The 26593-nt window shown below is 35.5% G+C and overlaps 1 protein-coding gene across 2 annotated transcripts in view; it reads right to left on the bottom strand.

The window, feature by feature from the left end:
* The window catches only part of PLXNA2 (plexin A2), a 436755-nt gene that overhangs the window by 260986 nt on the left and 149176 nt on the right, over positions 1-26593 (bottom strand). For both annotated transcript variants that reach the window (XM_087720123.1, XM_087720124.1), the window contains exon 4: positions 535-669. In XM_087720123.1, the coding sequence (XP_087576249.1) occupies positions 535-669 (135 nt within the window). The remainder of the gene's footprint in view (positions 1-534; positions 670-26593) is intronic.

Genomic DNA, 26593 nt, shown 5'->3' on the forward strand with positions numbered 1-26593 from the left:
AATAAAATTAACTAATGTATCTAAAGCAATTTTTATTTTTAAAAAGCTACTTTGAAATTTTTAATATCCAAGTATATCATATAAAGCAAAATTTGATTACCATAAACAATTGTCTCACATTAGATCCAGAATAACAATACAACAAAACAATTCTGTGTAAATGTAACCTATTGCCAAGCATATGGAGAGAAATGAATGGATAAGACTTCCAATCAACAATTTTGCTAACAAAATGAAACCCAACAATTTTGCTAACAAAATGCAGCCCAAATCCTCAAACTGTATTTTATTCATAGTGCCTCTGTTTAACTTGGATTTCAACACCCCTTGTGCCAGTGAGAAGGAAAGTTTCTCCTCTCCTGGTGTATTAACACCTGCCTTCAGCACACACACAAAACCAATTTATTTATAGAATAAACCTTCTGTAGAAAATCCCCACATTTGACATAAATGCTAAGGACACTGTAAAAAACACAGTGTTTAACCACTGCTGTGAAACATACATGCACTTAGGTGTGGAAAAGTAAGAATTACCTGTCTTTCTGACATGACATAGAGGTAATTATGATCTGTGGAAAAAGCCATGTCACGGAGGATATGACTCCCATCCTTGAATATTGGTACCATTTCATACTGAATGCCACCATGAGGAGGCCCATCTGCTCGGATCTAGGAAAAAAGTCAGACATACTACAGATTAGTCATTGTTACTGAATTTAAGGGAAAGGGAACTGTAGGCTGATATCACTATAGACTAGAAACAGAAGTCAAACATAGTTACATACACTGTCTGTCAGAACTGAATCTAAGCAAAAGCCTCTATGGAATCACTTTTTGAAAATTTGTTATTTTACAGTAAAATAAATGACCTAGGATAGAACCTCCTGAAGGGAAGCATAGAAATTAAATAAATATCCATCTAATTAAACAACATCTGTATGAGTTCTGTTGAATGCATGAACAACAAACTGGAGTGACAAAGATGCCCTCAACTTCCTACTCTTTGATCCTATCCTTAAACATTCAGTATGAAAGGCAGCGGGACTCAAGTGCCATTTCCTATGCAGTCCAAGTTCTAATAAATTAGGGGTCAGATTGCAAAGATAGCTCATTTTCTGATATTCTGCTGAATATATAGAAACTGGACAGAGAAAGAGTTACAGTGCACAATTTGAATGCAACTGTGAATTCTTCAGTGTATTTATTTGTCACCTTCAAAAATTTCAGGCAGTGTTTTCCATGAAAACAATCCAATAATTTCTTATTTCAGTATGCCTCTGCATTTGTCTGTATGCACATATGTGTGTGTAGTTATATAAAATCTGAACCAGTTATACACAATATGAATATATATCACTGCAGTTCTCTTACCCAAATTGGCAATATAATTGAAGTTTAAGGATAATAGCTAGAACCTTAAATAATTACAAGCTAGCAGAAATTTGTATTGCATTATTTTAACAAAACAAAAAACTTGGCTCTCACTAGGATGCCAGATGGATGCCTAGGATGGTCACTTATAATCACTTAAAAAAGGAAAAAATCATGATGAAAAAGAGGACTGTCAGATTTACACAAGTGGCAGGTGTTAATAGTTACACTTTATGCATTTTTCAAAAATAAAGCATTTTCTGTAAAATAGGATATGTGACCAGTGAAGGGTTTAGTTTATTATCAGACTCTATCAGCAATCTATAGAGGCTTGGATCACCTCCAGCTTTGGAGACCTCCAGTCATATTAAAAATAAAAGATGACAGTATTTGAAAATGAAATACTGAACAAAAGTCCCCCCAACATAAGTGAAACATAAGTTTAGTGCTTTTTTGGGGGGGGTTGCTTTTAGGTAGAGAAAAAAAAGCAGAGGTTTAAATTTGATGCTCCCTTTGGGAATGAACCTTTGGTCAAATTACTTGGTATTTTTTCATTCAGAATAGTTCTGATTGTTATGACCTTTTCAATCATCAATAATATTGTCATTTAAATTTTCTGCCTTAGATCACAAAGTCAAAATAATTGATTTAGTATCTATAATTTTTGTTTTAATGTTATTGCATTTATATCCACATATCTACTTTACTCCTAAAATTTGGTCTTTGAAAAAAAGAAAGGAAAGAAAACTCAGATTTCAGCAGACTACTGAAAAGACCATTTGGATACTTTCTCATGAAAGTTTCTTTGTCTGTTCATATTTATGATATATTAGGTTTAGTCATGCAAATCTCAATCACAAAAACCTTTCTAGTTGTAAGTCATCCTACTGTTTGAGCATCTTCTGATTCTCTATTCAAATGTTAATAATTGATGGCCTTGGAGAAGAGGAATGGAGAAACACTTTTCATTGCATTTTGTCTAAGACGAATTACAACATATATGAGTATTAGGTTGGTTGCTTTGTTTTTACAAAGAGATGCATACATAGCAGCAAACATGAACACCAATATTGAGCCATGGTAGTGTACTGGTTAGAATGCAGTATGCAGGTCAATTCTGCCCACTGCCAGGAGTTCAATCCTGACCGACTCAAGGTTGACTTAGCCTTCTATCCTTCCAAGGTTGGTAAAATGTGGGCCCAAATTTTTGGGTGCAATATGCTGACTCTGTAAATTGCTTAGAGAGGGCTGTAAAACACTGTGAAGCAGTAAATAAGCCTAATTGCTATTGCTATTGTATCCAGATTAGGGAATCCAAGTCCCATGAAGCCATCTGATATCTTAGTGGTTCTCATTGACAGGAAGTATCTCACTTGCTGGGCAGAACTTTGTTATGCAGGAAAATGTCAAATCATATGCACTACCATGCTTAAGATGGGAGCAGAAATGAAACCATTGTTAATGAAGAGCTGTTCATCACAAAGAATCTGCAAAATTCAGTCTCATGCCTAGATGTTACTCATAATTCCATTTTGCTGCTCAGTTAATTGGTTTCTGATAGTTGTGTTAAACTCATATATTAAAAGAAATTTTAATATAGGCTGACTCTCCAGAAAAGGAATTACATATTTTAAACTCTTTTCATTGTCAAAAGCAAATACTAAAGCATAGAAGATAAGTGTACAAGAAGAAAAATCAGAACAAATTTCCTTTCTTAAGTGAATAGAAATAATACATGTACTATTCTATTAAAAATGCTGCTTACCTCCAAGCAGAGAGAAATGGTTTTATATGCTTGACAGACAAAGCAACTTTAAAATCATTTGAAAAGGCCCATATTACTATTCCACTTTACTATTTGTGGCAAAGCAGACAACTCTGTCCCTAAACCTAAGTCTTTCAGCAGTCCCTTTCTCCACCTATCATTAAACCAGCTGTTTAAAACTGTTGCCAAGACAACAGACTCCAATGTCCTTCCATTAAAATGCCTGATTGTAATTTAATTAATCCTCATAGGCTAGCAGGCAATGTGTTGCTAGGCCTGGCATAGTGGCATTCCTTGATTAGAAGACATGATTAATTTGAAGTTCCAGTATTGCCTTTTTTTTCCAGAAACAGATCAGCTAAAGTTCCCCATAAAATAGGAAATACTCTCTTCAACTGAAAAAAAAATGTTCTAAGTCAACTATAATGCTGGATCCTCCATCCAAAGCTAGAGACTATTTATAGTATTACATCAACAATGTCAGCTAATCTTCTCTGAGAAGAGGCCGTTTTAAAATTCCATTCCATTATCTAGATCTCTCTGCACATTATTTCAAAAAGAAGTCTTAGATGCATTTCAATGGAAAGCTGCTTCATAGTGACTAGTTTGAATGAGGTTCTCTGGCAGGTACTTCCATGTGTAGACTCCTTTTTTATGTAATTTCACTTCAGATACTTTCACATCAAGCACATATAAACTACTTGATGTTATAGTTGCTTTCCACAAAGAAAATATATTCTTGTAAAAGAATATCTACATTGATTAAGGTGTGTGTGTATGTATGTATATATGCATGCATTTGTTTGTTGCCGGAGGAATTCGAGATATGTATAAGTAAATTCACAAGTAAATGTGAAGAATGGCAAACAAAGAAATAGAGTGTAATGACCAGGCAAAGATTTGAACTTGGCTCAAGTGATTTAGTTTATAAAACACTGGTACAGCTTTTATATTATGAATAATGCATAAATAATCTTTTTGTAAGTTTCAATAAATAATGCATAAATATTGGAAAAGAAAAGTGAATAAATCATCTTTATGTACTTGCATAAATAATGTGTATGGAATAATAAATAATATTTTCAAAGAATATCGTATATATACTTGGAAGAAACAATGTGTAAATGTAACCTATGTAATAAAAAACTCATGTTGTGTTTCAGTCACTTATTATTACAATTGATGAATATGTCCTCTTCCATTTTACATCCTTGGAAACCCTTTTGATACACAAAGTTCTTAGTTAGGAGCAAGGTTTAGAAAGAAATTGCTTAAGGAGAAACATTTTCAAAAAGCCTGCACGTTAAGAAAAAAATATGCAAAATACATTTATTTTAAGAAATGTGCTACCAAAATGCATGCAGTTATTTTTGTGGATTTATTTTTATTTTATTTAGAAATAAAATAAAAAACTTTGGTTGAAAAACAATACAGAAAGTTGACAGATTTCTCTAAATCCATTTATAAGTAGTCAAATATTGTCAGTTCAGCTTATATTATAACTAAGATTTAAAAGCATGAAAACTGCTTTTCTAGATCTATTTTAATTAGAGATGGATGGATGGATGGATGGATGGATGGATGGATGGATGGATGGATGATAGATAAATAGATGGTTGGATGAATGGAAATAAATAAAGAGAAAGAAAGAAAGAAAGAAAGAAAGAAAGAAAGAAAGAAAGAAAGAAACATGTACTTCCTATTTTTCTTATTTAAGGGAAATTAAACGTCATTGTCTCCAAGCATCCCAAATGAAGAGTGTGGTGACTGCAAACCAGCAGCATACTTAATATTTCCTCTTGACCTTGACATGAGGTAAAGGGTAAATATGCAAAAATAGGAATAGTCCTGACTGGAATCAGACAAAATGAACAAAAAAGGCAGTATACTTTATCCTAATAGTAAGATAATTACTGTGCAAGGATAGACAATGTTTTAAATTATATGGGTATTGTTACAACAGTTTAATGTATTTACTTAAAAAAATTGTAGTCCTAAATAAAGCAAACCCATAACCATTTATTGGTTAAGCTAAACCCACCTATTCAGTGATCTGCCAGAATTCTGGACAAGATTTATGAGAAAAGGCATGAGTTCTGCCAATGGAAACCCACATAATTGTTTATGCTATAAAGAAAGGAGGCTATACTCGAATTCAGCTGTAAAGACTCTCCTGGGATGGAAAACACTTGTTTCCTGAATCAGTCCTCATGTATGTTTGCAAATACAGTTTGAAAGGAGCCTAACAACATAATCTGCAAATCCAAATATCAATCGCAGCTCAAAGCATTTAAGGCCAGAACAACATTTGCACATGATCAGTAAAACGCATTCCAGAAATTTCAATGCTTCAAAGGAGATTTGTCTAGCTAATACCCTACAGTGCAGACCGCAGGCATAAACTCAACATTATTTTAAAAGATTAGCAGAACACCACATTGTGTCGAGTCTATGTTGCAGAGTAGCACCCCTGGTGATAGTATCTGATCTATTCAATATGCTAATGCAATACAGAAGCTTCTACTTGCCTGTTATACTGATTCTTCTATTCAGCATTTTACCCACTGCCACAACTGTCATTATAACTAAGCTACAATTGGCATGCAACTCCTTCTACTTCTTCTCTGTAGGCTCTCATTAAAGGGTGTTAAAAACTCTTTGTGGGAACTTTCCATGATTAAATTACCAACCTTTTTACATTATGAATTCTTCAGTGAGACAGGATCTCATGACAAAGTGTTGATGTCAGGAAGAAAAAAAAAGCTGAATAAGTGCCTGCTTGTACACCAAGCTTCATAACTTAAAAAGTAGAATTTATTCTACGCAAACAACTATTTGTTACACATTCACAAATATAAAGAGAAAAGATGGTTTCTTTTATTAGGATCTTGCACTCCCAGTCCTACCAGTTCTTGATAAGATTAGCCCACTAAATATTTATGTTATGTTATTATTATATTATATTATATTATTATTATTTATTAGACTTCTATGCTACCCATCTCACTGAGATGACAACAAAGGTCCTTTATTGTCCTTTATTTAATCCATATTTTTTGGAGTATAAGAGACATCCTTTTCCCTCAAAAAAGAGGGTGAAAATCTGAGTGCCTCTTATACAGTGAATACAGCATTTTTTGATTCCTGAAACCTCTCTTCCTTCATCAAAATGGCAATGCATAGCCTTTTAGGAGGCTTTCAGATTGCTCCTGGGGCTGGGGAAGGCAGAAATAAGGGGAAAATGGGTAATTTTTGCTCAATTTTGCCCCCCCCAGCCCCCAGGAGCACTTTATAAGCCTCCTAAAGCTATACATGCCCCCCCCTTTTTTTGACAAAAATGGGCCCATTTTTGTGAAAAACAGCTCGGTTTTTTGCTCATTTTTGCCCAGGACTCTACAAGCCTCCTACAGGCTATACATGTCCTTTCTTGAAAAACAAATGGGGCTATTTTTGCAAAAAACAGGCCGTTTTTGAGAGGTCTGCAGAGTGCCAAAACTTTTTTTTATTTTTATTCAAAATCTTGGTACATCTTATACTCCAATGCATCTTATACTCTGAAAAAATATGGTAATTATATCAAAATATCAACTGATTCAAGGGAAAGTAACTTTGCAGGGGGAGGCTGTGGAAATTTTTGTATTTTACATCATATTTGGCATGCTTCTGTAAAAAGGCTGTGATATAGTGGGTTCCTATTCACAAAAATAGCTTTATTGGTGAAGAGGATGATCTTGATATAATAAGGAAATAGTAGGAGGCTTAGCCAACCACACAGGCAATCATCTATTTTTCAAAAACATGACCAAACTTTTTCCATTAGCTATCTTAATTTTTTTCTTCCTGGACATACTATATGAGGACATATTCAAACCATGCACATAAAAATATTTTATTCCCCAATATGGTAGAATGAACAAGAGTGTACTTCAGAATTAATGAGTAAAATATTCTCAACTGTGAACTCATCTTTGCTCATTTTGTTCACATCTTTTGCTTTTGGGTGTTGTCCATGCTTTTCCCTTTTAAAAATATTCACTTATTTTCCATTCCTACACTAAAATGGCCAGACATAAATCAATATTTTCCTTGCAACTAGTTACAGGACACTACACTTAATACAAATAAACATATTGGTTGTCACAATAAACACCAAATCCATAATTAACTCTGGATTGTAGATATCCAACAATATTCTGAGATTGCCTAAAGGGCTATGTTTGTGTATGGGGTATATGTGACAATATACACTTTAATATATGTGGTGATAATGACAGATCCTTTGTAACATGCTACTTTCCCATGCAATTATTTCAAAAATAAAGTAGAGAAATAACTTGAGGAGATCTACATTTAATTCTGCTGAGACCGAGGGACTATAATTAAAAAATGTACAACAGCTGAAATGTGAAAGGAGAATATTTGAAAAATCTCAGAGTAAACTATATAGTATAGTATAACTATAAACCCCCTCTTTCCCCAAAGCAGTTATAGACTAGATCACTATTTCTACTCAAGCTGAGTGTGAACCTGCTAGTAAAATACACTCATCTCCTTCCATTGTGTAATCAATACTATTGGTGGCTGAATATGATCAACCCTGTTTTTATCTATTACTAATGAAGCAATTATCACATTTGTTTAATATCACTACTAAAAAAACTGGAAGTACCAAGTCCCATAAATAGCTGCAACTTAATTTCCCCACCTCACCCCTGACATGATTTAATGATCTTTCTTCTGTGTGGGAAGCTTCCACTTTCAAATTAAAAGTGAAATTCCAATCCTATTAAAAATCTTTCCTTTAACTCACAGATATGTCCATGAGGAAATTAATGACAACTCTTTACACTGATATTCAATTCACATCAGTGTATTCAATTAAGTGAGTTACCTGAAGGTTTCCTCAGCTCAGCATCTCTGTCACATTTTCACTATAATACTGAATTATGAAAGAATAAAGTCATTCACAGGGAACATTATCTTCTTGTGTTGTTGTGAAGGCATCAGGTTCATATTGTAAAAGTCACCAAGAGGTTGTATGAAAATGTTACTGTGACAATATGTTCTGTGTGAAAGGTAGGAAAATGTACAACATGGAGCAAAGTTCTCCCTCAAGCAAAGGGTACTGTATGATCAGAGAAGTCACTTTAGAGTACATTAGTGATTAAAGAGCTATTCATGGCCATTTATCTAAGGAGCAAAGGGTCATTTATATCATTGCTACATTTATACTTATAGCCCCAACTTCCTTCACTAAGTGAAGAAATTGGAAAAAGGTCACTTTTCAAACTCTACTTAGGAGAAATGTTTGAGGAAGATTCTCAGCATCCTCAGCAGGTATAGTTGTCTAGGAATTGAGTCATGGCAACTGGACTGATCTTCTTGTTGGTTTGAGATGTTTTCTGCTCATCCAAGCAGCTTCCTCAATGTAAATGGTCTACTTAGCAGGTTTGCTAAACCAGGATCCTGGCTGATAGGAAATCTTTATTCAATTCAAGAGTGAGTCCTCTTGAGATTTTCTTACTCATTACTATTGATTAAGGTGAGACAATGAAGCTAGTATTAGATGTTGCTCTATTTTTCTCAGGTTTAAGTATTAAATATTAGTCATAATGAAAATGCCAAATATGACCACTTGGTTCCTTTAATTGGAATGGAAGATAAAGATTCTTCATAATCCTCATACTGATTAGGGCGTAGCCTTTCTTATACTATATCATGTTTTTGTGTAAAGAAAAATGATTTCAAAGGCTTCATATGAATACATTTAAGAACTACTAGATTTTTTAAAGGCATTTTCATTTTGTTTATTTAATTTCAATTTATTAATTAGTTCAATCACAATAATAACTTAGGTGGCTTTCAAAACATACATAATTAGGGTTAAAATAACAAGGCAAAATATATCAAGAAAATAATTTAAAAACTGCTATAACTCACATTAGGGAAACAATAATTGTCACCTTTATTTTGTTATTTCTTGTTTTAGCTCTCCCTGAGTACTAATGAAATAACAAAGATTTATGTTGATATGCAGAACACTTAAAAAAACAGTTGCACAGTTAAATCAGGGTGTGGAACTGGATTCTGAATTATGTCTATTTTATATGTATACATATTTTTATTGATGCCTGCAGATACTATAGTGGTGCATAACCAAGATGTAACAGGTTAAAGTACTGGACTTGAACCACTGAGATTCAGTCACTTTGGGCCAATCATTTTCTTTCACTTCAATTTCACAGAGAAGCTGTGGGAAGTTAAAATAAGAAAGATATCTTGCAAAGCTCCTTAGAAGAAAGTCGGTGAATATAAATATAATTCATTAATTAGATTTGATTACAAATGAAAATAATAAAAGCAGATAAGCAAATGCAATAGAACAGAAAAAATAAACAATAACAATGACTGTATAAGCAAAACAATTTCTAACTGATGGCACAACAGTTGCAATCAGTTATATTTCCACGAGAACAGAGATCAAGAAATTTCTTCAAGCAATGTATTTCCTCTTTCAGTGGAGAATAATGTCATTAAGAATAGGCTGCACACTCAATTCCTAATCACAGGGCCCCTGTCTTACCCAGATTCAGCTTGAATTTATTGAATTTCACCCAGCTCATTACTAACCCCTAACACTAGTCAAGCGCTTGGGCTACCTCATCTGCTTCAGATGACAAAAGAAATGAATTTCTTCACCTTATTGATGGCACCTCACTCCAAATTCTCTGATGACCTCACCTAGTGCCATCACACAGATGTAGAACTATAGGTAGGTGCTGCATCTCAAATGTTATGTGTCTGAGCAAAATTCCCCCAATGTCACTTTCTGAGTCTAAAAGCTATTCACACTAGTGATTTATAGCACCATCCAGCCATCGCTGTAGCGATATAAAGCCTGTCCACATTAGTGATATATCACCACAGCAATGACTGGCTAATGCTATAAATTGCCAGCATGGATAGCCTCTGACCCTGTAGGCAGAGTGGAATCACTGTATCACCATGTTTCTGACATCCAACCCAAAGAATCAATCCAGTAAGATACTATGCAGGATGACATCAAAGGCTGCAAGGAGATGAAGCAGAAACACGGAATTGTGCTCTCTCTTCTTCCATATAGCAAAGTTAGATGCAGCTAATTATTTATCTTATTAGAAAGCAAACTAGAGTGGTTTTTTAAAAATTTTTAATCAAAAAGCCATATACTAAATAAATAGGATTATAGTAGCCATTTATACCTATACAGTACTGACATAGTAACATCTAATTCTACAAAAGGCTTCTGAAAGCCAGAGTGATAGGTAACCATGAATATTAAAGAGCGATTTGGGACTGCAACTTAAAGCAGACAATTGAACTGGGACTGCAAATTCAGCTTGACATCTCAGCCTTTTTCTTACACTTCTGGGCATAAAATAAACAAAGCAGTAGACAGCCAAGCTTCTCTGCTTTGCTATTCAGGCTGCTCATTGATTGGCATATCTTCTTTACTTATTTGTTAGATTTCAGTCCTATATTCCTTTTAGGACCTCAAAGGAAAAAATGTGTAAATATTGATCCCTATATCACATTTAAAAAATATAATATTGTCTGATAACTCCTGTATGAGATCAATATATATATAAACATATCCTGGTTGAAAGAAAACACACATGCTCTGTGAATCATGTCCTACCCTTAGAGGAACAGTAGCCCTGGACAAAATACAAAAAAAGCTGAACATCCATTCTAAGGAATTTGAGAACAACCTTAAAGAAGTAGTAATGGAAGAACTGCAGCAGAATCAAGGCTGGAAGCAAAGAAAAAAATTGAGCCACAAGGTTTATTTTTATAAGTCTTTATGACACACATTATTTATAGATTCAAGGCTTTTGTAAGTTCAACATTCATATCAAGATATACAGCTGTGCAGTTTTTTGTCTAAATTATACACAAGCCTCACAAATCCAAATTTATTGCTTTTAAAATAATAACCAAAAAAAGAACAACAACACAAAGATACATACATTCTAAAAGCACTTAAAAATAAGTGAAAAAATACCAGAAAAATAAACTAAAATGTATAGTATACAGTTTACTATATGTATATAATTGTGTGTGTGTTTGTGTGTGTGTATAAAAATAATACAGGCAAACTACAGGAAAGAGAGAGAGAGAGAAAGAGAGACAGAGACAGAGACAGAGACACAGAGAGAGACAGAGAGACAGACAGAGACAGAGACAGAGATAGAGAGAGAATCCAATACAAACATTGTTAAAGTGTCTATATATACTGTAGAACATAGCACATAGAATAATAGGGTTAGAAGCAGAGGTGGTACTCAGCTGGTTCTCTCCAGCTTGGGCGAACTGGTAGCTGTGGCTGCAGTAGGCTCCGCCCACCCACCCCGATGTAATGTGTGAGCACTGCTCATGCACAGAAGGCATGCACATGTGCTCACATTTGAGAACCAGTAGGGTAAGTGAATCCTACTGCTGGTTAGAAGGAAACTTGGAGGTCTTCTAGCCTGCTCAAATATGAGACCCTATACCATTCCAAACAAGTGGCAGTCCAGCCTCTTTCTTGGCATAGATATGACCTCATTATCCTCTTTTATCTTGTCTCACTCAACTAAATTGTCCAAATCTTGAAAAGTAATATATTTTTCCCTTTTTATTTTTAAATAATAAACATTTTGTCTGTTAGTTTAAATGGAATATGATTCAGTTTTCCTTTACCTAAATTTACCTTTCTATAACAAAGTTAGTATAAAGAGACAAGCTGAATGTAGCTCAGATCTAATAGTCTTCTCATTTTTCTTGTCCCCCATCCACTTCTTCTAATTCAACAACTATTTCAGAAGGATGCCAACAAGATATATCCCATATTTTTAATTTATTGCCTTGAGAAAGTTTACTGAAAAGCCAGAAGTTCAGCAAGTTCATTCTTTTAAAAGGCTTCTTCTAATTTGAAAATCTGTCAGACTACACCATGTCATATCTCAGCTTGTAGTAGAGGCAGTTTAATAATGTGCCACCTTCATGCAAATGAGCTCCTAATTAATTAAACACTATTCATCTGGGGACAGATTCATTTGAATAAAATTTGGGGAGTTGGGTTGACAAGGTTTTATCAAGATCTGATATTTTATTTTCCCCATGAGTCTGTTGTTTCCAGAAATGCTTTTTCTCAGCCTGATGCTTTTGGGATATTCTGGGATATAGTCCTCATTTTCTGCAGCCCCAGGGAAAATATCTGGAAGATGACATATGACTGAAGACAAGATATAATGGATTGACTACAAGTGATAAGAGTTTGATTCAGCTCTTTTGTTTTAACTTTCGGCAATCATTTAATTTGCCTCTACAAAATAGCAGAGGCAATTAGAAAAAGTACAATTTTGAAAGCAATCACGGCTTGAAGTATATGCATAGAATTGGTTGGGTTCATCACTTAAAATAGATGTCAGGCCTGGAAGCCATTTTGGGTATTGGATCTTCAGGCCTGCCACATTTAGTGTTGTGGGAAACTGGGATAGGGGAATGGATGGCGCTGGGGAGATATATAGTCATAATAACATTCCTTTCTCCAAGAGACAAGGAGCAACCAGAAGGGTGTTACTGGGATGCATCTCCAGTTGGGACGGTGCATTGATTGGATCATGTGATGGGCATGTGGATGCTGGACAGGGACTTGGACTTTCTTTGGATGGGGAAGACCTGAAAACTTTCAGATTCAGATTTTCAAGATGTGCCTATATGACATCTCTAATAAAATAGAACTTTGAGGAACTTCAAGCCTCAAAGTCTTCTTTTGTTGGGGATGTTACTTGGAACCCTGACAATAAGCCAAGTAACAAACTGTCATTGGGTTTACATATCACACTGAGTTATAATCATACTTTTGTCTCTTATTCCCTATGAGAGAAAAGAAGGAAGAGAGAGACAGAAAGAACACTATATGGTCCTATGACTCATCCCAGAGAGTTTATCAGTTTAAGAGATTGGCAGGGCTAAGTAGCTTCATTAACCTCAAGAAGGATGCTTATGAGGATAGGAACTTGTGGTTGCATCACTCTTGGCAGTATGATTCAAAAGAAAATAATTAAACTAACAGAAATTTGCAAAAAGAAAGATGGCAAATAGGAATTTGCATTAGTGAAGCATGTTAACTCATATGGTAATTTTTTTTAAAAAAATATCAAACCATGAAGAAAGTAATAGCAAAAAAAACCTTGTTTGTAACATTTAAACAATTGCATTTCACTTGATAAGACACAAGTCTTACCAGGCAGGTCTGTAATCACTGGAAAAGATATCTAATTTTCACAGATAGACTTTCAGAATACACTGTTATGATATCCAGAGAAAGTTGTCTAGCAAAACAACATTGAATAATGAGAAGAATGTAAAAAAAAAGTGAATATGGACTTCCAGAGTCAAAAGAAAAAGAATAGAGGATACTATCTCAATTAAGAAAGTCAACAAATAAAAGAAAGTAATAGGAAAAGAAAAAAAAACCTAAAGATTAAAAAAAAACTTGAGAAATCAGGGGAATATGTACAGGTAAGATGGAAACTTTCAAGAGCAATCAGAGATCTAGTAGAAGCAAATCAGATAAAAAATAAAAAGACTATATTAAAATCTTTTTACAAACAGAATTTCAGAGTGACAGAAACATTTTGAAAGGTAGAGAACCAATATAGTGAGGTACAACAGTCAACAGAACAGCTGTCAAATAGGGAAGGACCAGGTGCAGATGAAATATTCACTGAACTATTTAAAGCTGCAAGACAAGAGACAATTAGAGTGCTAACAGTTCAGTGTCAATAAACGTGGAGCAAGACTGTGAAGCATTGAGATTGGAAAAGATCTGTGCATAGTACATCTGTACCAAAAGAGGATAATTGCTAATGCTGTAGAATGTGGACCTTATTGAATCAACACACAATTCCTGAGGAAAACAAAGTTTTACATAAATCTTATACTGAAGAATAGAAACAAACTTCCAACTGAAAAATCAGGTTACATAAAAGGCAGCAGGACACAAAATTAAAAGTAGTATAATTAAGGGGGCGGAAATAATGTAAGATTTACTTTTGACAATAGCAGGATCGTGCTAGAATGTGTAACATACTAAGTCTGTCAGAATATCTAGCGTACTTCTAGCTTGAATAATCTTTACAGTTAATATGTTTATCTGAGAACCAAATGTGATTCATAGGAGGGAAAGGATGGATTTTGTTCCCATAGCAGATTAATTTATAAAGTATTGAGAATGTCGGAACTGGAGGTAATGACTCCAAAATCAAATATGAGGAAAAGTCAACATGCTCAATAAACTACAACTAATAACAAAGAAATGAAGCTAGTAATAGGTTTGGCTTTTGTTTGCTTTGAGCTTTTTTAGAGGAAGAATATTTAAGAAACATGGAAAAGTAATGGCAAAATAAATGGGGAAGAAAAGTACTAATAAGCTTACATAAGCTTTTTGAAGTATGATCAATATTTCAATAACAATCAATACAAAAACCATTAACAACTTTTTTCCCAGTGACGTTGTTCCTAAGTTAGATCAGTTAGAATCTCATTGCTGTTTTGGATTACTGTGTTTCCCCGAAAATAAGACCGGGTCTTATTTTCTTTTGACCCACGAAATATGGCCTTGGTCTTATTATCAGGTGTGTCTTATTAATTTGGGAGTGAAGGAAGTGGCAAGTGTGGGACTGCATGTCCCATCGCCCCTGTTGCCTTCCCTCTCTGTTCTTTGCACTGGCTAAGTGGATGGCTGGCGCTGCCCTGATGTGTCCCGCCACCACCCTGCGTCAGGTTGAGCTTTCTTTGCGGGGGAGACAATTTGGGGAGTGAGAGATTTAGGAAGCCTTTAGGTGCAGCCACTTCTGCAGTAGGATACTCGAGCCGGCCTTCCGAAGGGTACTGTAGCAGCAGCTTTCCACAATTTTTTTACCCTTATTTTGTCCTGATCTACGTGCCTCACTGGGCCACATGGGTCAGAACGAAATAATGATTTAAAAAATGTGGGTAGCTACTGCTACAGTACCCTTTGGAAGATCGGTGCGAGGCACATGGGATGCATCGCTTGGCCCCTTGCTGATTTTGTGGCCGCAATCAATGGCAAAAGCAGCCACACTTGCTGAAGGCTGCAGCTTGAGCAGCACCCACAAATCAGCTGTTTTGTGAATGGCAGTCAGAGCGGCGGCTCAGCTCGCCAATTAAGAAGCCAGAAGCGCTGAGGGGCCTGGGAAGGGAAGGACTTCCTCATGTACTGGGCACACCACCCTTTTACCAGGGCATACTTTCAGGAGAGGGCGTATATTTACACCCACCCCAAAAATCAGGCATGGCCTTATTATCAGGACATGTCGTATTTTCAGAGAAACACGGTAGATAGACAAAAACTTCGGGCATAGGTTTTAAGTAGGTGAACTAAAAAAAATGACTATGCTTAACAACATTGAGAGAAACATACTGATACTAAGCCTTATTGTGAAAATATTTTTTCTATCCCTATCCTCAGATGGCCTTAGCATAATACAGTTTATGGCTTTTTGATAATCTTTGCATATATGTAGTGTCAGCAAATATTATACAAAGAACCTCAGAAAGGCATCATTTTACTTCAGGATTCCCAGTTTTAAACCTAGAAGTCTTTACAGAAATGTTTCAAGTATTGCCCATTCATGCTTTCCCAAGCCTATTGACATGAAAAATATCCCGACCTTCAGTCAGTGTCATTTTTTTCTCCGAGAAGATCATTGATTCACAATAAGAGGTTTCACAGTTGAAAAGACAGCATTACAGCTTGAACTAACTCAGTTTGGTTGAATGGTTAGGCAACATGGAATAAATCACTGTTCTCTGTACTGCTTGACAAAAGATCATGTATGAATTCTTTGCTTGAGCCAGTACATTTCCATGGGATATTAAAGCCAAGTTAGCATCAAGCGTCAAAATCTAATTTGGAAGAAAGATATTTTCTTATTAGAAGTGTTTTGTTCCATACCCAAAACTTCCTTGGAAAGATGCAATCAAAAATTATGATGTACAGTACTACCAATACATCCTTGATGCTGGGATTTCATATAATGAATTAAGCATCAAATCAGAAAGGGGGGAAATATATCCTAATCTATTGTTAAAAATCTGTAGGATACATAGATTTCACTATTGTGTACCTATAAAGTAAGTGTATTATTGTTGTTGGTCACATAGGCAGCCAGATGTTTAGACTGGATTTGTCATTTTTATCTTGAGTCCTTTCCAAAGATTCAGGGATAAACAGATGTTGTTTGATGGTATTGTTGCAGGATGTAAGCTTTTCTAAGTAAAGCTGCCTTTTGATGGTGCTTTTGTCAATTCCGATGATGGTGATTTTGCCAATGCTGATGATTATTATTAGATTCAATCACTAGAGAACTGTTTGAAATGTTAAATTCAAATGTCTTATTTGCTTCTTGAAAAGAATGCAAGTGGTAATTGCTAATACAGCCAAACCTCCTGTTGTGAAGGATCTAAATTAAAAGGTAGCAGCTGGAAATGTTATTAATATAATTATAAGTAATATTTGCTCAGAGGTTTTCTGTAATTGATCATTACCTAATGTTGAACACTCTATCTGAAAAATCTCTTGGTGAATTAGCAGAAAAAAAATGTTTCACATTATTTTGTATATCTTCATCTTGCATCAGATTTATAAAGGATATGTCAAATGTCTCCTGGGATTTTTTTTTCCAATTCAAAGTCTAAAGGAACTGTAATAGAAACAGTTTTGCATTACCCAAAGTTCTTCTGCAAGTGAATCACAATGAATAGCATCATCACATTGGCTGCTGAAGAAAATCAAGTTAGCCACAGTAACTTGGCTTTGCTGAAGGAACTTTTTGTTTTCTATTCTAAACATGTATGGGTTTTTTTTGTTTTGTTTTGTTTTGGCTGTGGACAAAGATAGATATAAGTCTTACAAATATATTACATAATTGCATTCAAATTAAATAAGATACTTTAACCTGAATAAGAAATTAATTCCTCTTTCCCAATTGCATTTTGTATCAAGCCTCCAACTGCAACTTGTGATGAAGAATATCAGTTGTGGAAACAAATATGCTACCATTTTTACCACTTTTGCAGTTAGTATAGCTTCAGCATAAAAAATAATATTTGGATATAATATATTACAAGCACTACAACATAGCGACTTGGATACACAAAATAGCACATTTTTTTTTTAGATTAGATATGATACTTCTCATCTCTCAAGAAAGTACAGAATAATAGAGTAGAAAAGGACATTGGAAATCTTCTAGTCCAAATGGCTGTCCAATCTCTTCTTAAAAACCTCCAATGATGGAACACAGACAACTTCTGGAGGCAAGCAGTTCTACGGAATAATTGTTCTCACTGACAGGAAATTTCTCCTTAATTGTAGGTTATATCTCTCTTTGTTAAGCATCTTGTCTTGCTCCCCGGTGCTTTGGGGAAGAGGTTGATCCCTTCTTCTCTAGGACAGTGCATCAAATATTGGAAGACTACTGTCATGTTATCTCCTATTACTAGATGTAAAGTGGTGGCTTTAGATATAATGTGGTTAGGATGATGGTATGATGATTGTAGGCTCATGTTCAAGACCCAGTTGCTGTTGCAGGATGGGGTGAGTACTATCACTCGCTACAGCTCCTGTTGACCTAGAGTTTGAAAGTGGGTGACTGTGAGTGGATAGATGGGTACCATTTCAGGTGGGAAGTTTAACAGAGACTTGAAAGAACATCCCAACTGTGTGTCCTCCAGACAGTAGTGATATCACTAGCTAATCCTTTCAACCCAGAAGTGCTTTGGTGCTTCCAACATGACTGTAGTACCCATAGTATTTCTCTTTATTAAACTAAACATTCCCCGTTCCTACAAACATTCATCGTATGGTTTATCTTTAAGCAGAGCAACATCTTACATATTCACGAAAACAATTGTTTCCTATAATACTGCAGTATTTTTCAACCTCAACAATTTTAACAACTATGGACTTCAACTCCCAAAATTCCTTAGCCATCTCAGTTGTTGAGGCTTAACAACATTGCTGTGAAATCTTAGTGAAAAATCTGTTCCACGTTTTCTAGATAACAGAGAACTGAAACACTGGAGATATGAAGAGGGAAGGTGCTTCTAACATCATATTAGCAAGTCTTTAAATGAAGTGTAGTGGGATTACCCTGCAACTGTGGGAGATAGGTAAAGGATCTTGGGAGAAGGTGCAGTTATTTTAAGGGTTTTTCAAAAGGTTCTATGGGAGTACCAACATGCACTGAAGCACTTTTACCCTTTATTCAAAGTCCTGAATTGCCAAAATAGCAAACAAGACTGAATTCAGACATAGTACATATCTTTTAAATTTGCCTTCTTCAACCTGGTGCCCTCCATTAATACTGGGTTGGACGATCCCAGCTAACATGATTATTAGAAGGCATCTGATTGATAAGGTTGCTTTATGATCTGCCATAAAATCAATGGGAATAATGTAAGAACAGAACAGAACACAGGAGCACAGAAGTAAAAGAAGAAAATTATTACATTGACTTCCTTCTGTTCCTGCAATTCTTGAGTGAAAGATGAGGCCAGGTTCAAAACTTCCTCACAGGGAATAACAAAGTGATACCTGATAGATTTTCTGCTTGTGATTCCAAGACAGTGACACTCCCTGAGTGGTTAGATTTTAATAGCATTTTTACCAGCATATAGGAATTATATGAAGCTTTTAGGTAATCCACACAATTTCGAACAAGAAGAAACAATACAGTAGCCTCATAAAATTCTCTTTGTGAGAAGAAAAAAAAAGTCCAATGTTTGCTTGTCTAAAGAATGTATGAACCTTCTATTATTCTGGCCCATCTTAATTCGTGTTAAAATTAAAATATGACATAGGGTTAAGGTTAGGCTCACCCTTTTGTCAAACTAATTGTGCTCAGCAACTCTATCAACAAAGTTGTTCTTACATTTTTTCTTTCCTCCTGCTTTATTCTCCCTTAGAAAGATCTTATCAGTTTCATCTATTTTCTTATTCTTGATATGAATCTAATTAGTATAGTCTGATCCTGCTCACGAGTCCAAATTCATGATCAAGGTATGTTTTTGTGTAATCAAATGCAGAAGAGAACAATCTTGTATTTAAGTAATAATAGTGAAAGGAATTTCAAGAGTGCAGTTCTCTCCTTTTCCATCTAGAACATGGGAAAGGAGTATTATTTGTAATATGGTCACCTCACTGATCAACTAAGAAAGTGTGCAAACATGATCTGTTTCCGCATAACCTCCTGATTGTTATTTTCATTCAATTTTCATGTAATTAAGTAGAAATCTCTAATCCAGCATAATTATCTGACTCTTTGCCAACATTAGGCAGAAATGCACTGTTTTAATAATGTTTCATATGTAGCTAGCTAGGAAATAAAAGTGTGCAGTTCAAGAATTTAACAAAGAAACAACTCCTATTTGTCCTCTGCCTTTTCCTGTTATCTTTATAGGCTGTTTTTTTTTCCAAATTAGCACTGAATGATTTCTCAAGTGTAGTAGGCTGAAATCTCACAAAGTATTATTGTCTATTATTTGTCTTATCCACAAAAAAGGTTGCAGTTTCTTTTATTTTGGGAAGCAAATAAATAAATAAACCTGGCAGACAAATTCAAAGGAAATGTTTTGGGTATGGGCAACTTTTTCCCCCTCCATCTTCACTTCAAACTTTGATAATTAACTTTTTCACACACCAGTTTTCTCAGGCCAAGCTTTTTCCCTTGAAACATATCTGTCTACAGCTGGATCAAGAATGTACACTTATGTCTGTGCATAAAAATGGCCTGGTTCCCAGAGTATCGGAGCTTAAGCTGCTCTGATTGATTTTAGAGGAGAAAGTGACAGATGCTCAACACTTTAGAGAATGTAGCCATTTTAACGGGAAGCCCAGCTGTGAATTCCAGAATTCCGAGGGGCTTTTTTGTTTGGTTTTGCTTTTATTAATAAGAGACAGGTTTGAAAAAATGTCAGGCTGAATGAAAAGAAAGTGTAATTACATCATTGTATTCCCATGCAAAATATTGTATATGCTTTTCCATGGAGTAAAGAATACAAACAAAGATGAGGGGGGAAAACAGGGGGACACATTTCATAAGTTTAAACAAAGCATGTCAGCTAATCATGTATCTAATAAGAAGATTCCTTATAATTTCTTTTATAGCTTATACTGATAAAATATTATACAGAGAGGTGAGATGAGGAAAGTTCATGAGAAGTGTTCTATAAATCAGATTTTGAAGGAAAAATACCATTCCATCTGTCATAATTGGTATTCAGGAGCCCATACAATTTTAAAAATTATTGGGCCGGAATGGATTTTATGATCACTTTGTTTCCTGCTCTAAGCAGCCTCATCCATATTTAACACCTCCAAGCAGCTTATTTTGCTTCATATAGATTAGAATGTGTCACAATGTAGCAATTAGGTGACACTTAATAGAACTTAATCCTGTACAATTTTAAATGGCTGATTTAACCGGATATCTCTTCAATGGGTAACATTTTAAAATAATAATTATAGATTGGTGAAATACTCCAGAACCTCTGCCTCTTTGTGCTGGTGAAAACATACCAATACAGTGCACTGTCATTTATTTATTTTAAAAAACTTATATAGCAACCCATATTGTCAAACAATCCAGTGTGTGCATGTGTGTGTGTGCACATGCGCACAAAGCAGTAAAAAACAATGAAATCTCCAAACCATAAACCAAAAATCAGTAAAAAATACTCTAAAAACTCATGGCGCTCCTATACCAGAGGTGGTATTCAGAGGGTTATTACCAGTTCTGGAGAACCAGTAGTGGAAATTTTGAGTAATTCAGAGAACCAGTAAATACTACCTCTGACTGGCCCCGCCCCCATCTATTCTCTGTCTCCCGAGTCCCAGCTGATCTGGAGGAAATAGTAACCTTCCCCTGGAGTGGGGAGGGAATGGAGATTTTACAGTATCCTTCCCCTGCCATGTCCACCAAGCCATGCCATAGAACCAGTAGCAAATTTTTTTGAATCCCTCCGCTGTGTTATATATCTACATCTTGCTGGATGCCAGCATGAGTGATGAAACCTTCTTTAGAGTGAATTCCCTAGAAAGTTCAATAAAGGTATTTCAACGACTTTCTTTGGTGCATGTGCATACAGGCATCACTCATTTGCTTTGCTAACATTTCAGGGGAATCTTTCTGTTCACAAATACACATGTGCAAATTGTCAAGGGGTGTATTTGAAGCAGCCACAACACTCCTTTCAGGACAAAATGACTAAGGGTGCTTTATTTATGCTAAGTTCTTTCATAAAGGATTGTTGTATGTACCATTGTTGCCTCTTGCAACTGTTTATTAGTCATGCCATTGCTGTGCTGTAATGCAACTGAAACAAACTCCCAAGTATCTAACTATTATATTATTCAAATGTGTTCAAATTACAACTTGCAGGATTCTCAACCAACATGGGGGAAAAAATCAAACCATAAGAATAGGACAGAGATGGGAAAAACATTATGTAAACTAAAAGGGATGTACATGCCAATTATGTGGTTGTAAAATATACCAGTGAAACTAGACATTAGGAGTAAAAGAATGGGACTAAAAGAATTGAACCCTAGAAATCAATATCTAGAATTCCAGAAAGCAAAGTACACAAAGAATTAACACAAGACAATAGAACACTTTTCTCCACATATATTTGATTGAAAGTGTTCTGAACTTCATAGCATTAAATCTTTGTCTTCAGCCTATTGCTCAATATCAAGAGAGACTGTGGATATCTATAGAATATTTATGTAATGTTGCTTTATAGGAGTATCTACAAAGTAATACAGCTTAATACAGTAATACAATAATAAACCCAATTCCTAGGAATAAGGTTGGGGGAAATATCCATGGATATTAAAGCAAATCAGTCTAATTTGCACTGTAGTAATTTATGAATTATGAGATTTATTTATCTTTTTTACACTTTTCTAAATTTTGTGATATGTTCTTTGTTCAAAATTAAATACAAATATGCATATTAAAATGTGTAAAAAGACACATTTTATGCATTAAAGAATCATAGACATGTGGAAATTGAATGAGTGCAACTGAACAGATGCAAAACTCATAAGGCTGAGCTGCCTTACAATCAGGAATAAGAAATTTTGCCCCACCCTTTCCCCAAACTCAGTAACAACATTCAGAGACAGTCAACCTGGAAGGACACTTACTACAACACCTCTACAGAGCTCCCCACCCACTTTGGAAAAGCCTAGGTTGGCCAAATCAATATCATTAATCTTTTCCCCAAAGGTCCTCAGTCATCCAAAAATTATGCAGTTATCAATCCATGACAGCTTGCAAAGGTAGCTTGCAAATATGACTTTAGGACAAGATGTGATGTTGCCAAAACAACTCTCAGAGAAGAGTAATTTCAAAGCACTAAAAGGGCTTTGAACTGGATCTTTTCAGAGAGCCATAAAATATCATGGGAAAAGTGATGACATAGATTTTGATTCTCTTCCAATGACTTCAGATGGTATAACTGTGGGAAGTGGAGCAGAATACTGTTAAACCTGCTGCTTTACCTTAATATTCAAATTCCTTTTCCCTAAATACACAGTGTGTAAATTAATCTCAGTGACCCATTCTTTTATAAGCAAGAACTCTCAAACAGACTCCTTTTGTAAACTTTGTTCTTAATGCTGATTTCTGGCCCTTTCTGAAAATGAAAAAAAGTGTTTATTTAAGATACAGTAGGTCCACATTCAAGCTTTTGGGCCTAAAAAATTCTCCTGAAAATGATTGTTCAGTTTCTCCTTATTGCCAGTCCAGAACTTGCTCTATTCCAAAGTGGATACTAATAATAAATTGTATAAAATGCTCTTTTTTTTCACATAGAAGTTTGACTTACAGTAGCAAACTACCAGCTGATACCCATCACTGCACAAGATGAGCCAGTCTTCCACCTCAGTGTTCATATTTCTCACACTCGGGAAGCAGCAAGAAACAAGACATTGATTATAGCCTTCTGGCTTGATGACAGAACTTCAATAATAGTAGTGTTAGCTTGCAACAACAAATATGTAACAACTCCCTCTGTACCCTCAATGAACCAGAAAAAAATGTCCAATATGTTGTCCCAAAGGAGTTTAGGCAGATCAGCTTGTAAGGCAAATGCCCCAAATCTGCAGTTTTGAAGCTTAGATAACATCAGGGGTGTTTAGTTCCCCTTGTCTTGCACTCTTTAGACAACAGCAATTTAGGACTATGTGCCTACAAGGCATAAAAGTTATTTGATCTGTGCAAATATTGAATCCCAGATCAATATAGAACACTTTAGAGAGATTCCATGTTTCTCCAAAGTGAAATGGGATTCTCTCCCAAGTGTCTGTAACTGAATGGCTATTCTCCTGAGACCTCATAAGCAATTTGGCACTTCAAAAATACACTGTTTCGTGCCCCCTACTAACAGTGATCAAGCCCTGTTCACATGACTCATCCATGAATTGCACAATATAGCAATTCTATAGCTACAGTTTAGTATTCCTGGGAATAGCCTCAGTACTATTCATTTATGCAGTGCAATCAGTACATTATGCCTTATAAACAAATAAAATGAAAACCTCAACAATTGTAACTCGAGAGTGGCTTCTTCTTTGTTTCAAAATTGAGATATGTTTTTAATTTGAATGCTTTCATGTGATTTGCATACATATCCAGCTGCGTATGTTCCCTGGTAGGTATATAATTTGAATGTCCCATGGAAAGGACAGTAGACAAGAGGTGGGTTGCTCCCGGTTTGGCCCGGTTCAGCTGAACTGGTAGTAGAATTCAGGCCTGGGTCACAGAACCGGCAGCGACCCAGGAGTGCCACGCTCCTGAACCGGTTCCCTTGCCGCCACTGGGCAGCCGCCAGTTTGGTTTTTAGTGACTGCGTGTGAGTTCACTATAAATTGTTCTGCGCATGGGTGAAGAACAATTTACATTGAACAGAGCATGCACACGCAGCATACGTTGCATGCACATTGTGAATCGGTAGTAAAACTGGGAGCAACCCACCCCTGCAGTAGACCTTCTGTAATGGGGCAACTTTAATGGAGAGAAACAAATACATTATTTGTGTAGCTGCTAACAACACAGTTCTGTGCATCTCCACTCAAAAATGAATCCCAGGACCTTAATTAGGGCTTTCTCTTACAAGTGGCACAGAGTTGCAACTTCAGACATCTTTCCCACTACTCAAAAGAACAGCAAATCAGCATTCTGCCTGGCTGCTTCTGATGATCAAAGGTAGAAGTATAGCAGCATAATTCTATGAAGAAAAATGTTGTTTCAACCATCTTTGAGAGTCGCTTTATTTTTAAATCTAATGCCATCTGGAGACATTCATAAGAACCAGGGATGGAAAGTATCTTAAGCTTCTTAATAGGACTCAGATTTTAAAAGACTTTTCTCTTTCTCAAACAACTTTGTGCTGCTTTACGTTTTGCTTGAAGTGTAGTTAGTGAACTTTACAGTTTGGCATATCTTTAAACCATAGGTGACAAATAAAACTATCTCACAATTCTCTCCCTCCCTCTTTAAACAGAAAATAAAACAGAATTAAGTTTCCTCTAGCTTATTGCTAATTTCTACAAGGCAGCTCTGACAATTAAGTTTTGCAAAATTTGTGAATTATATTCAGTTTCAAAACAGTGGGTGTTCAAAACTAGATACCTTACCACAAAGAAAATCTCTTTTATAAGTAAATATGACTCTTTTAATCTCTTACTGCTTATCTTGTTTTAGAAGTATAAATCTGTCTAAGGTGTAAAGGGAAGACTTTGCTTTTTACTGGATTTAGGTGGGGAGGGGGGAGAAAGAAAACAAATGAAATTTGCTCTAGAGTAAGCAGGAATCTTTCCAGGAACCTTGGATATTCCAAGGATAGAAATATAAGGAAACATACAATCGAGTCCTTCTTTCCATTCTGCCATTTTTTCTTTCCTTAACCACAAGTTTCATGTTAAACCTAAACACATGATGATGATTGGTTGGAGGGAAGGGGGTGTTGAATTGCTAACACACACCAGTTGGGATATCAAATTGACATGATGTGATTGCAGTAGAGTGCAGTAGACTTCTTTCAAAAGGCTTTTTTTTTGTCTCTGCAGTTTTTGTAATTTTAACTGAACTGCTGAGAAACCACTGCCAGCAAAACAACCACTATAAAATACCAGTGTAACCCAAGCTTCTTTCTTAATGGTGGGTGGTCTCTTTGCTTCATTGCTTCAGCACCATTCAGGATTGTTACTAAACCAAATCTTATTTTTCATGTTTTGTTAAAAAAGACACACAGTTTTAAAATCTAGTTTTCTAATTAAAAAAAAAACTTGCTCGGTAAGAAGAGGACACATTCCTTCTGTTACTTCTAAATTCAAAGGGTTTGGTTTCAGATTGGTCAAAAAAACTTAGCTCCAAGGCAGGTCTAAGGTGAAATGATAAAGCTCATATAACTGGCTTTGACCTCTCTCCAGCATATTGCACAGCTACTTGGCAGGTGATAAAGTAGCAAGCACACTCAAATCAGTTCAATAATTTTTCAACACTCCTTTTACAACATCTTGAGGATGGTGGAGATGCCTCAAATGCACAACCAGGAGTTGACATGCTTGATTTATGAGCCAAGTGGAGCTGTATCTAAAGTCAAGTCCTGGGGACGGCAAAACAACAGAATGTGGCTGCTTTTCAAATCACACTTCAAAAGCCATAAGGTTAGCGGCTGCCACACAACTATCTTGACATGCGACTATTTAAACATTAAATAGCTAGCAGTTGCTGAAAAGGGGAGAGTGTGGCTGATAAAGCCTCTTCTTGACAGCTCCATCTCAGTGTAAGTACTTGCTTGATCTGTAAAGATACCTGGCGATAGAAAATGGTGAGCCAATGTCAATCACTTTTTTAATTATAGGTCACAGAACGTTGGAGCTAATATAACAGAAATTTTACAGATAGAACTGAGCTTGCATATACTATATATTGTTTATTCATCTTGTTTTTTAAATTTTACTCATTCAATATTGCTTATCAGGTTTTTTCAGCTCACTTATTTTTCTCCTCATGTGTTAAATCAAGTTAACTGAACAAATCAGTTTCACAACAGTTCTAAAATGTAATGAAACATGGTGCCTCCCAAATTTATTAACTGGAAGATCATGAAGCCAAACATTATCCAACTTTCTTTTGCCATTGAAAGAATATTAGATTCTAAAAGAAAAGGGAAAAATATGAAGTTGCACACTGCATAAATTCCTAAGAAATCTTTAAAGCAGGAGGACATAGAGAAAGCAGATATTATTACACTTTTCAATCCATTAAAATGTGAGAAGACCCCAGGCATGTCTTCCCCACTTAATATCTGACTGTGATCTACTTTCAGACA

This window comes from Thamnophis sirtalis, unplaced genomic scaffold, assembly GCF_051295495.1.
Source record: "Thamnophis sirtalis isolate CommonGarterSnake01/CBP01778 unplaced genomic scaffold, rThaSir2_p1.2 scaffold_7, whole genome shotgun sequence".
Classification (NCBI taxonomy): Eukaryota; Metazoa; Chordata; class Lepidosauria; order Squamata; family Natricidae; genus Thamnophis; species Thamnophis sirtalis.